Raw genomic sequence first — 12,662 nt, 5'->3', positions numbered from 1 at the left:
GCAATCTAAATATGTTTTGCATAAAAATATGGGCAATCTGTACAACTTTGTAGGTGGATTGTACAGGTATAAAATGTGCTGCTTTACTTAATTTGTCTACCACCACCATGATAGAATCGTTATTCTTCCTTGTCTTAGGCAACCCTGTTATAAAGTCCATGGAAATAGTTTCCCACTTCCATTTCGGAATGGGTAATGGTTGCAATAACCCCACCGGGTGTTGATGTTCTACCTTAATTTGTTGGCACTCCAAACACCGTGCCAAATACTCAGCCACATTCTTCTTCATACCCAGCCAGTAGTATTCTTTCCGAAGTGCTGTGATCATTTTCTGATACCCCGGGTGTCCAACATAATGACTTCTATGAAATTCATCCAAAATCAGATTCTTAATGCTGTTTTGATTAGGCACATACAGTCTTTTCTTGTAATACAGCATTCTAGCAGCATCCACAGTGTAATCCTGCTGGTTTTCTTTGCTGGTGGGGTGCTCTACTTGCTGTCTTATTTGCTGATATACCATATCTTGCTCTGCTGCCCTTTGAATCATCTCTGCAAAGGGACTTTTCCACTCGCTGGACGAAATCTCATATAAACTTTGTAATTTCCGACTTAAAGCGTCTGCCACCCGGTTCTCTTTTCCCTTCAAGTGTTTGATCTCGAAATCGAAACCACCTAGAAAATCCACCCACCGTGCTTGCCTAGCATTTAAGGTGGGTTGGCTGAAATAATTGGTTAGACTGTGGTGGTCTGTTAATAGTAAAAATTTCCTTCCCATAAGGTAATGTCGCCACATTTTCAAGGCGTGAATGACGGCTGCCAATTCTAAATCATAAGCAGAATATTTCTGCTCATGTTCTTTCAGTTTCCTGGACTCGTAAGCAATCACCTTTCCTTCTTGCATCAACACGCCTCCTACACCTTCTTTGCTTGCGTCAGTGCACACCACATAATCTTTGTTAGGATCAGCTATGCTTAAAATGGGGGCGGTGGTGAGCAGATGCTTAAGCTGCTCAAAACTTTTTTGACATTTCGGGGTCCATCTGAAGGCTCTTCCCTTTTTCTGTAAGGAAGTGATAGGATACGCTACTCTTGAGAATCCTTCCACAAATCATCTGTAATAGCCAGCTAACCCCATGAATGATCTGATGTCTACCACATCTTTAGGTACTGGCCACTCCATTATTGTCCTTATCTTTTCGGGATCCACCGCGATCCCTTCTTTCGTGATTATATGCCCCAAATATTGTATTTCTTCTTTGAAGAAGTCGCACTTGCTGAACTTGGCATATAACTGGTGTTCTCGGAGGGTTTGCAGCACCAATCGGAGGTGCTCCTTGTGTTCTTCCATAGTTCGGGAATATATCAATATATCATCAATAAAAATCAGCACGAATCTATCCAAATATTGATGAAATATGTTGTTCATCAAGCACATAAAAGTTGCGGGGGCATTAGTTAACCCAAAGGGTAACACCACAAACTCGTAATGTCCATACCTCGTTCTAAAAGTTGTTTTAGCTATGTCTTCTTCCTTAATCCTGATTTGGTGATACCCGGATCGCAAATCGATCTTGGAAAATACTGTTGCACCTTTCACTTGATCGAAGAGTTCATCAATTCGAGGTAGAGGATACTTATTTTTTATTGTCAATTTATTCAATTGACGATAATCTATGCACATACGAAGGGTCCCATCCTTTTTCTTAACAAACAATACCGGGGCTCCCCAGGGTGACACACTGGGGCGAATGTAGGATTTGTCTAGCAGTTCCTGTAACTGCATTTTCAATTCTGTCAACTCGGGTGTGCTCATTCTGTAAGGTGCTCGGGATACCGGGGCTGCCCCTGGTATTAATTCAATAGTAAAGTCTATGTCCCTTCTAGGTGGCAGCCCAGGAATCTCCTCCGGAAATACATCAGAAAATTCTTGAATTACTAGGATGTTTTCCAATAGGGCTGTTTTATTTTTCGAGTCAGCATAACCCACTTGAATGGCATAAATCTGACACCCCTTTCTAATGCATTTTGCTAGCTGAGAGGCGGTTATTGGCTGAATCTGCACTGGTCGCTTAATCCCCTGCATCTCCTGCCTTGCTCCAAGCTCATCCTTATAATAGATAGTCTTTGTTTTACAGTTGACTATGGACCAATGGTTTTCCAACCAGTCCATACCAATTAAGACATCATATGAGCCAAGAGGAAGCACATTTAAATCTGCCTTCACTGGCTATCCTGCTATATTTATGGGGCAGTTATTGACCTTGGCAATTACTCGTCTTTTTGCCCCTATAGCCAACTGTACTAACCATGGGTTTTTAAATTTAACAAGTTGCAATTTACAATGCTCCACAATTCTAGGACTAATATAACTTAATGTGGCTCCAGGGTCAATTAAAACAGATACAGTAAGGTCTGAAATTTTACCTTCGAATTCCACCATGGTCGGCTGGTACTCTGCCTGACGATCTTCCAGGGCCGCATTAATTCTTGGTAGACTACGTCCTACATCACCGACTGTAGATGCTTCGTGGATTTGGGAAACCTGTTCGGTCCCTTTTCGCTGTGGGTAGTTTTTAATGTAGTGAGGCCCACCACAGCCCCAACATTGCACCGGAGGTCTTGCTGTCCCTTCACTATCCATCTTTCCCGGTTGTTCGCTGATTCTGGACTCATTAGCAGGCTTTGATCTAAGTGAATTCTTCTGTAAATTTCTGTTGTTCTGTCCCTTGGCGAAACTCTTGTTACTACTACCACGATTCCCTTTATTATTTACAGTCATTTTGCTACTTCTCTTATCATTCCATTTCTTACCTGAAATTTCTCCCTTTTGTTTACTTTGCTGGTAACAAATCCTGGCTTTACGTATTACTTCATCCATGGTCTTTGGATTGTCAAACTCGATTCTTTCCCTCATGCTCAAGGGTAAACTACTGACGAACCTCTGTACTTTTGCCTTTTCCTCTCGAATATAAGGCACGTAATGCAGTAATGAAGTAAAGCGAGTGATAAATTCATCCATGGTTTGCTATCCAAACCACAAGTTGTCATAGAAATGCTCAGTCAAGTATCTTTCCTTAAAGTACCTCTGAAATTTTTCCCAAGTAATGTTCTGCTCACTTACTCCTTTTACAATTTTAACTTCTTCCCACCACAGGGTGGCTTTTCCCTGCAATTGGAAAATGGCCAACCGTGCTTTGAGGTTGTGGTCATACTCGTATAGCTGGAAATATTTATTCATATTAATCAACCATGCTTCAGCAGCTTCCTCCAATTCTCCATCAAAGTGCGGCGGTTTGATCTTGCGGAATTCCCCTTGCAACTCTATCCGTTGCCTTTTCGAGGTGTGCTGCTCAGAAGCATTATCAGATCGTTCCTCTTGTTCCTCTTCCCTTCCTTCTGTCCCCTCGGGTCCTGTATGGTGATTTCACTCCTCAGACTCCCTTTGCTGCTCAGCACTTGGATTCAGTGGTTGCTGGTTTTGCTTGTCAGATAGGCTTTTTATAATCCTTTCCTGTTCCAAAGTTAACCTTGCGTTATCTTCTCATAGACGGGCCATTTCATTTTTCAACTCCTGCACAGTCTCTAGTATTGCGAGATTCGTATTGCGAGCCTCTTCTCCAAGTTGTACCCATAATTCTGGGTTATTTTCAGGACCTGTTACAGGCCCTTGACCCACCGGAAACCTGCGTGAGACACTGTCTGCTCTTCTCATCTTGGTAGTCTTCTGTTTTCCTATACTTAACCTAAGGAAAGTGACAGAAGGAGGATTAATGCTTTAACTGTTTTTTTGAAGAAAACAACATAACTCGTAAAATTGAACTAGGAATAAAATTCTTTTACTTTTTATCTGTCCTTGCTTATTTTTAATATAAAGATATACTTCCCAGAGGCCACAGTTTTTGAAACTGGGCTCTGATACCAATTGTAATGACTCTGACTCGAGTAATTTTTTTTTTGGCATGGTATTAACCTTACCGGTTCTCATGACTCATTGACATCACTCAATACATCGTTGGGAACCCTAATGTTTTATCCTTGGCACACATTTGTATGCGGTTATGGATTTTTTTTATTTTTTATTTTATTTATTTATTATTATTATTATTTTATTTATTTATTTATTTTTATTTTTATTTTTTTTCAGTCCCAAGATATAAGTTTTTAAGGCTTATTTATTTTGCCGCTTGGGTGACACACATATGCTATCCACGTGGCATAAGAACGTATGGTAACTTTCCACCTTCACATCGCAGGTATGAGGTGTCACTAACTCCGGTTGCCCGTCCTGTACGTGGCTGGCAGACTAATCAAGTCCCATCGCCGATGGGTAATCCCGCTTCAATCGACGGTGGGGATCTCTCCTTGCTATCCGACGGCGGTAGTAATCTTGCATTTTCAACCTATACTACGGGTCTAGGATGGTGGAGCTCATTTGGATGGGCAGCTCCTTGTGGAGCCAGCTCTGGTAGGTTCATCCCATGCAGCTCTAAGCACTGACTTATCAGTTTTGGCTCCATTGCTGGCGGATTTTGGGTCTGCTATTCTCTACAGGTAAATGATTTTTGCGGTGATATTGTTCTATTTAATTTTCAAGCTGAGCACCACCCTTGTTACTGCGTTAACCATTACCTTGTTCCTGCCTTCCACTGTTGCAGATTCTGGTCTCGCGTCTGATGGTCTTTTGCAGCTCCGAAAGGGCTGGTCTTGCACACGGTGGCTCAACCCTTCTCAGGTAAACCCTTCAACTAATTGCAGTTGTTTTCCTTCTACTATGCTGTCGCGATTTCTATTTCACAACACTGACGCTGTCTTTACGTTTTATTTTCCTGGTTTATTTGCATACAGGTTGGACGCCTAATCTAACCCAAGGAAACCCTCCCTGTGCATGGTCCAGGGTTCCAGGTATGAACATTTCCTCCAGCCGAGGCCCCCGAATGAAAAGTCTTCTTTCATTTATAGGTGGAAGGTTAGCGAAGGGTAGTCCTTAGGCTTGGACCCTGTCGAGTTTTGAGTTGAAGCACATGAGGCCGAGCTCGGGTTCCATAAGTGTAGCTTGTTTTTTTTTTCTTTCCTGATAGTGGAATTTGGCGTTCAGTCGTAACTTTAGTTTCACGACTCGGCCCTTGTGGTGCTCTTAATTAAGTTATATGGCACGGTTGTGCGTAGCCATGTTGCGGCATGATTCTCTCTTGCCGTTGGAATGTAAACTATGATAGTTTGGTGGTCAATTCAGATAACAGCTGTTCATTTATTTGTTGTTCTTAGACTACTCGCTCTGTGGAAATATTTTTGATAGATAAAATGTAAAATTTTCTTTCCATGGATGCTTGTTTCGGCCAGCTCTAGACTCTATAACTGTGATTTATTTATCCTTTCTATAATACACAGTCTTTGTTGAATATATCTTGTATTTGATATTTGGTCTCGGACCCACTCACTGCCGCATGCATACTGATGCTCTGTTTGATTCTTTGTTCGTTCTTTATGGTTTTATTGTTGAAATACCTTACTTAAGGATTGTAACACCAGGGTTTATGGCCTGGACGCACCTAATAGTTACCGTTTGGCCTAAACTAGCTCAGACTCTGTTCTTGGACTGCCAATCCATGGCACTGTAGCTCTGTCTTGGCTGTAGTGCACGGTAGGTTCTATCTCCATTTGTTAATAACAAGATAGACAGGTTGAGCAGTAGTCTCTATTTACATTGTTTGTAGAAGTTATCTTTGGTTCTGAGAAACGACAAATGCCAACCAAGGTTACGTGTGAAAAAGTTTCAAAATGTGAATAGTATTGCTACTCTCCCTGGTCTTTCTATATCATGCATAGTTTCTTGCAGCATTGGTTTATCATATTTATTAATTTGGATAGTCTCTTTTTCGGTTGTTTTCCATAGCATGGCACTGTTTCTAAATATCAGTATACTCTTGTTATCACAGAGTTTTTCTTTGTCTAATACCTACACTTGTGGATAACACTACGTTGGCTAATGTAAAACCCGTGTACCACTTTTAAATAAATAACAGAAGTAGAGGGTTAATGTTATGATTCTATACTAAGGTAAACCCTCAGCTTTAGCGACCCGTACCTACTGCTAACCCGCCATCTTCTCATGATCCCAAATGCGTATAAACCCTCGAGTTCACTATGATTCCAATTAAATGAAATCTAATGAGACTAACTCACAGAAGTTAAGTTTCGGTTTAATACAAATATTATTTAAATGTCCTCTAATAAGACTGGGTCACAGAAAAGAAATCCGCCAGTTCACTGCAAATATTAATGAAGTTTTGGTTAATACTTCATACCTAGTTTTCTATCCAATAAGTAATTCCAAGAATAAGTCACCTCTGCTCTCTGCAGTTAGCCAACCACCCGACCATGAGATTTTCCTTCGAGACCAAATCTCCCCCCTGGCTCACTCAAAGACAAATAATCTTTGACAATTTCTTGCGCTCTGCGCCCTTACCATCTGGTCATCACCAGACTTGGTAAGATTCCTATGCCTTCCTCACTGTCGGTCCTCTACCGCACAGTTCCCCCTTTTCCTTCCTTTTCGCAGAAGCCACCCACGGTGGGGGGGGGCAGTTATGGTTTGCAACTGTTTTTTTTTTAAAGAAGAAAAAAGAACATAACTTCCCTCCTCAAAAGTTACATCATATTCCCGTGACTAGGAAATCATTTCTCTTTTTATTCACTAATAATAGAATGTCAATTTATATAGCAGATAATACCATCATCCATCAATTTGTTTCCTTTTCTTTTAACTACGGTAAATAAAATATTTACAAAATTCTGGGGGTATTACATGAATGGTCTAAGAGAAAAATATGGATTATAAAGTAAGTTTTTCTACCACTCAAATGCATAGTGATCAGATGAGACCCTTCCATGGAAGAAAAGCTCTTTTTTTGTGGGTAAGACCGAGCTACACCTGGTGTATCAAAAGGAGGGAAATTGACAGGTTAAAACCCCAATCTCTATAGCGGAGATGAACAACGCTCTACCAATTCCAACATAAAATGATAGATGAAAGCATATTTATTTTTACCAAAAGCTAAAGTGTAACAAGCTACACCGTTGGATTTCCAGAAACAAATCAAGACCATTTGTTACAAACCAACATCCTCTCATGTGAAATCATGTGAAGAATGACTCTTGGATCAAGGTAGTCGAACCATGTGGCTAGGTCGTGGATCCCACGCAATTAGCCATAGGCCACCTCATTAAGATCAAAGGCTAGCTATATACGTGCGTAACTATTGTAGGAACAGAAATTAAATGAAGGGTGTTTGATTTGCAAGGAAACATATATTACAAGGTTGGGTAAACATAATAAAATAATGAATTGCATCTTTATTCTCCACAAAAGGGATAAGAGAAAATCCCTTCATGTTATATCTGAAAGACTAGTGAGGCAACCAAGTTGGTGACTATGAGTGAGCGAGAACGCTGCTCCTCGAGTACCGCGTTCCAGTTTTACGGGGTGAAAATGTAATAAAAAAGTGGCAAAAAGTGAACAATTTAGTAAAAAATCAAATAATAATTGGATATTACAAAATAATAATTGGATATTACAAAAAAAATTATTTGAAATCGCCTACCGTGACTATGAAAGAACCATCACAAGATATATAGCTCAAGCTCAAGAGCCCAATACTACTATTAAGGAAACAATACATCAACTAATCATAAACAACCATGTACATAGAAAATGGGATGAGGATCTATGAGAAGGGTAAGAGTATTTTGGGTTGAAATGCATGTATTAAGAGGAGTTAACAACTCACACCGGTGTTCTAACACTAATGTAATTTTAGATAATGATCCATTTAAACAGAGAAATATGTACGTTGTTAGTATTCAAAAATTCTTTTTATTTGGTGAATATTTTGTTTTATATTTTTACGTCGTAAGGCGTTTCCCTTTGAAATCAACTTTCCTCTTGGGTTACGTGTACATTTCTGAGCCTTTGATTTAAGTGTTAGACGATGAAAATAATCTTACCCATCCAATTGATTAGATCGGTATACGATGCGACCCAGCAGATCGATGCTTGCCCTCGCTCGATGCTACTCTACTTCCAGGTGCTTCTCCATGTGGAGACCTTGCACTTGCCCTCGCTTGGCGATACTATATTCCAGGACCCTGGATCTGTGGAAATCGACTTCAGGAAACCCTTCATATCAATCATAAGGTAGCAAATGATATTCTGACCCTCAAAACATACCCAATCTGCTACAGGACCCATGAGATGATTCCAGGAGGTCTCGCTCAGCCTTAAAAGGGCTTGGATTATCACCACTAGATGCCTTGGACTGTCACAGGTCCACTTCTGGACTTCGGTCTGTCGCAGGATGGCTACATGAATTGCAATTTGTTACAGAATGGTTGCTCAACATCAGGGTATGTATTTCCATTTTAGTTTGTCTCATAGTATCAAGGATTTTGAAGCAGAAGCTAAAGCAATCGGTAGGGTTAAACATCCCAACATTGTTCGCCTCCGAGCTTTCTATTGGGGTATAGAGGAAAAACTGCTGGTTTATGACTACATTCCACATGGAAGCTTGGCAAATGCCTATTATGGTGGGTTCTCTTGTTCTCTTTTTTCCATTTCATGTATATCTGCAGGAAATCTCATTCAATTCGTTTCTGCATGGTTGTTTTTTATTTTTTTTACAAAGATAGCCCTTCAATCGCTTGCATATTATGAGTTTCTTATGGATTCCACAATCTCCCCTGTTTAGCTACTGTACCTTCAGCTAATACATAGTCATTTGAAAAAGATGTACCTTCAGCTCCCATATCTATTTTTTCACCATCTTTATGACTGCAATCAGATTAGATAAACATTGAATAGCTCTAATTTTCAATTTTAGTCACCCTGTCTTGGGCCAAACTTTTGAACATTATGGCACCTCTTTCATTACAAGCATCAGGGGAATTGACATTATTACAAAGATTTTGGTTGATGTTGTATGTATCAGGTTTTGTCCCTGTATATTGGTTGATGTAACAAAGGTGGATCTGAGTACCACTATGTTGGGATTCAAGATATCAATGCCTATTATGATTGTTCCAACTGCCATGCAAAGGATGGCTCATCCTGAAGGTATGCATTAGATTATTGTATTACAGTTAACATCCTACTTGATGCATATATTTTCTGAAAATGAATCCATCATCTTTTACAGGAGAGTATGCTACTGCAAGAGCTGCTGGAACTATAACGGTTTGGGCATCGGTCTTCTCTTTATGGGATTGATCTTCTGGATGTTTTAATTTCCTTCTAGCTATTAAGGATTTAAGAAATTGTTATGAATTTGGATTTTGAAATAGTTTTTTGTGTTGATAAAAATTGAGGCTTGGACATATTTGTTGTAGACGCTTTCTTCATGGGCTACATCCAGTGTTGAAGAGGTTGCTTCAACTGGACCAGGCATTCGATTTTTTCAACTTTATGTAAGTTTATCATTTCCACCCATATGATTGTCTTCCCATGTTTTCTGAGATGTAATTGAGTTCATATCCATCCAATTGTATTATAGGCTCCTAAACCAATGGTAAGATCAGTTATATTGCATTGGGTTTACTAAATGTGGATGTATGAGTGGTGTTAAAATTTAGATGTCATTGCTAGCAGGTTTACAATAATAGGAATGTTGTTGCACAACTTGTTAGAAGAGCTGAGAGGGCTGGTTTTAAGGCAATTGCACTGACTATGGACACACCTCTACTTGGGCAGAGGGACTCTGACATTAGAAATAGGTAGTGAAAATTAATTCTATTTTAGATTTCCTGACAAACTCAAAGAATCCCAAATAATTTGACACCTCATAGAAAGTAGATTCCTATTCCTAAACTTCTAGTTTTCACTTTCAAAGTTATATTTCTTGAAGTTGGAACCAAGCTCTATATTCTAGCTCTCCTTGCTTATGTAGAGATGGGGATCTTGTATAATCGCTTTTTAGTTCTTTTATGTAACAACCTTCGTTCACATCTATGATGCTTCTGCCAAAAAAACCCGCAACTTTCACTTTCCTTCATTTTCTTATTCCTAGTGTTTGTATCCTTCAGAAAATATAGAAAAGACTTTCAAGGTCTACAGTTTCATACACGGTCATTCTAAAAGGCATGGAGAAATCAGCCTCACTGGTGATAGTTTCAATTTCAGGGACTTGAGCAATTACCAAGCCAGCGGGATACTTCTGAATAAGCCTGCAGACTATTTGGAATAATAGCAAATGAAAATTCACTATAATATGAAATGCCACCAAGGTTAGTTGATAACAATCTAGCTCTCAATAAAATTCAGAACATTGTGGAATTCTTTTAGGATTAGAAGTGACGCTAGGGTTAGAAAAAGCATTTAGAACCTATAATGTATCAAACTTAAAATAAGTCTAAAGTCTCCATTTTATATGGGATTCCTCTTTGTTCATCCCTTGTCTGACACTGAGGTATCTAATGTTCTGAAAAGTCTCATTGTGATATCCACTCATACATGCTAGAGAGTAAGGCACACCTCTGTGTTGAGATTCAATTCTGGATCCATAATTGTTTTTTACTTCTATTGATTTTTCTTTGTCAAAAATGTAGATTCGCATTGCCTCCATATCTTACCTTAAATAATTTCGAAGGTTTGGATCTTGGGAAAATGGAGAAGTTATGTGTTCCATTTTATGAGTTCTTTAAATAGAAGGATGTTGTTTTTAGTTCTTCCTATATTCAAGGTCCAAACTTCTTCCTTAAGTTGGTTTTTTGTTGCAGACAACGGATTCTGGACTGACATCATATGTTGCAGGTCAAATTGACAGATCATTGAGTTGGAAGGTTTGTAATAGTCCTAGTAGAGGGATATTTCAAATAATTCTTTAGTATTGTGTTTGAATAGAATGAAAATGGATAGAGAAGCACCTGGAGAAATCTTGGGGTGGAGTTCTTGCCTTTGCTTGTAACCTTTCGAATCTCAGAAAAATTATTTGTGATGAGTCATATTATGATTTACATCTTCAAGAAATACTTCATATCCTTTTTCAAGAAATACTTTGTATCCTTTTTCCAATTATTTTGGTCGTGGAATCGCATGGGCCGTGTTGTGGTTACTCTTCGATGCCCTGTCATTGTGTTTCGGTGGTTGTTCTCTCTGATTTCGATGTGATTAATTGATTGAAAAGGCAAAGACCAGCTGTGGGTAGCTTCTTGGCTATTCACAAGTTCATCTGATCTTAGTACTTTTATATCAATACAAAAATGAGGTCTCCATTTGCTTTTAAAAATAAGAAATTGTTATGGTGGCAACCAATGACTATATGGTATCGTTTGTTGCTTGCAGTCCTGCCCACTGTGCTAGACGTCACAGTGAACACTCCAAATGATTCTCAAGTTATTTTAAAGGTACACTATCTCATAAAAAATATTATCCAGTGCTTATGACGGTAGGTGGTAACATAAGCCTTGTCATAGATGTTTGATCTAGCTTTAAGAATTATGATGAATATAATCCAATCTTGCAACATCCAGACCTATGGATAGTTATGTTTGGTTCGCCAGTAGATTTTAATATATGTTTGTTTTATGGAAACAGGGAATTTCCACAGACCGTATTCTTGATTTATGCCGATTATTAGTTGTGAATGTGGAGACATGCCATTTGACCAACTATTATTTATCCCATGAGGTAAGAAAATATGTAGTTCAGAAGCTCATTAAATAATGGGATTGTTTGATAGGCTGGTGGATTGCAATTGATTGGTTTTGTTCAAGATATCATGTGGTATGACCCTACTTGCATTAACAACACAGGTGTTCGTGTCAAGATAGAAATAGCCATGTACAGTGAAACTGGTTCTATTATTAGTTTGTAAAGCATAAGTGTGACCATGGCAACATTGGCCATCTTAGTTTTCTTGAAGTATCCATGACTTGGTAAAAACTTGAATTATACAAGGTTCGTGGCAACAAGTTGAGGGATTCACCAGATGTTGCAACCTTGAAGCCCTGTGCCCTTACTATTGTAGAAGGTAACCAACAACTCTACTCCCCCATTTGAACAAGTCAAGGGAGATAGCTAGAAATTTTGTCTTGCCTTTCTTCAAAATATAAATGTTTTTATCTTGAAAAGGGGTCAAAAATAATGTTAAAGCATAATATTAGAAAATTGTTCTCTTATTTCTTGAAGTGATCTAAACTGAATTTCTACTTGCATACATGCTTCAAATATATATGCAAAGAAGAATATGCATTGTTTATACTCAAAGTTTGCATAATACTCTATATACGATTTTCATTTATTTCTCCTTTGCAAAGGACTACACTGAAGAGCATGCAGTTTCACACATAAGAAGATTACTCGACATTGTTACCTGTACAACATGCCTTGGTTCTTCAGGAAAGCAAGGGGAACCTCGGTCTGGGCAGGGAGGTGGAAAAGAATCAGCTCACTCAATGACAGAGAATGTGGTTGAACAAAACAACGATGTTGCTCTAAAGAAATCTTACCTAGCAATAAAGAAAGAAAAGAAGCAAACAAGGATGGAAAAGACAATAAACCAGAGACCTTTCAAAAAGTTGAAGGTAAGGTTGAGGCTAGTGAAAAAGAAAATGATGGAGAGGAGAACTCAAACCAACATTCTTCTAAGGGTGAAGGAAGAAAGAAATCC

General features: G+C 38.9%; 1 protein-coding gene across 1 annotated transcript; it reads left to right on the top strand.

Annotated features, from left to right (window-relative positions):
* Nucleotides 1-4,326: 4,326 nt before the first annotated feature.
* LOC149176302 (glycolate oxidase-like) lies at nucleotides 4,327-10,699 on the top strand. Its single transcript, XM_089421429.1, has 9 exons — nucleotides 4,327-4,468; nucleotides 4,691-4,735; nucleotides 4,849-4,905; nucleotides 8,328-8,406; nucleotides 8,988-9,112; nucleotides 9,195-9,232; nucleotides 9,385-9,462; nucleotides 9,644-9,768; nucleotides 10,600-10,699. Exons 1-9 carry the CDS (start codon nucleotides 4,327-4,329, stop codon nucleotides 10,697-10,699), a joined length of 789 nt encoding a protein of 262 aa, XP_089277555.1.
* Nucleotides 10,700-12,662: the final 1,963 nt, after the last annotated feature.

Source organism: Pinus tabuliformis, chromosome 4_1, assembly GCF_031772625.1.
Source record: "Pinus tabuliformis cultivar Carrire ecotype Pingquan chromosome 4_1, CPIR1, whole genome shotgun sequence".
NCBI classification, from domain to species: Eukaryota; Viridiplantae; Streptophyta; class Pinopsida; order Pinales; family Pinaceae; genus Pinus; species Pinus tabuliformis.
The sequence above is the reverse complement of the archived record's forward strand: the minus strand, read 5'-3'. Positions and strand labels throughout refer to the sequence as shown.

Bases quoted from the DNA above. Each gene is read 5' to 3' on its own strand.
- LOC149176302 (XM_089421429.1), top strand. From the start codon at position 4,327: ATGGGTAATCCCGCTTCAATCGACGGTGGGGATCTCTCCTTGCTATCC. The intron at 8,407-8,987 runs GTATGTATTTCC...TGTATGTATCAG, and splicing joins AATGGTTGCTCAACATCAGG to GTTTTGTCCCTGTATATTGG. The intron at 9,233-9,384 runs GTTTGGGCATCG...TATTTGTTGTAG, and splicing joins GAGCTGCTGGAACTATAACG to ACGCTTTCTTCATGGGCTAC.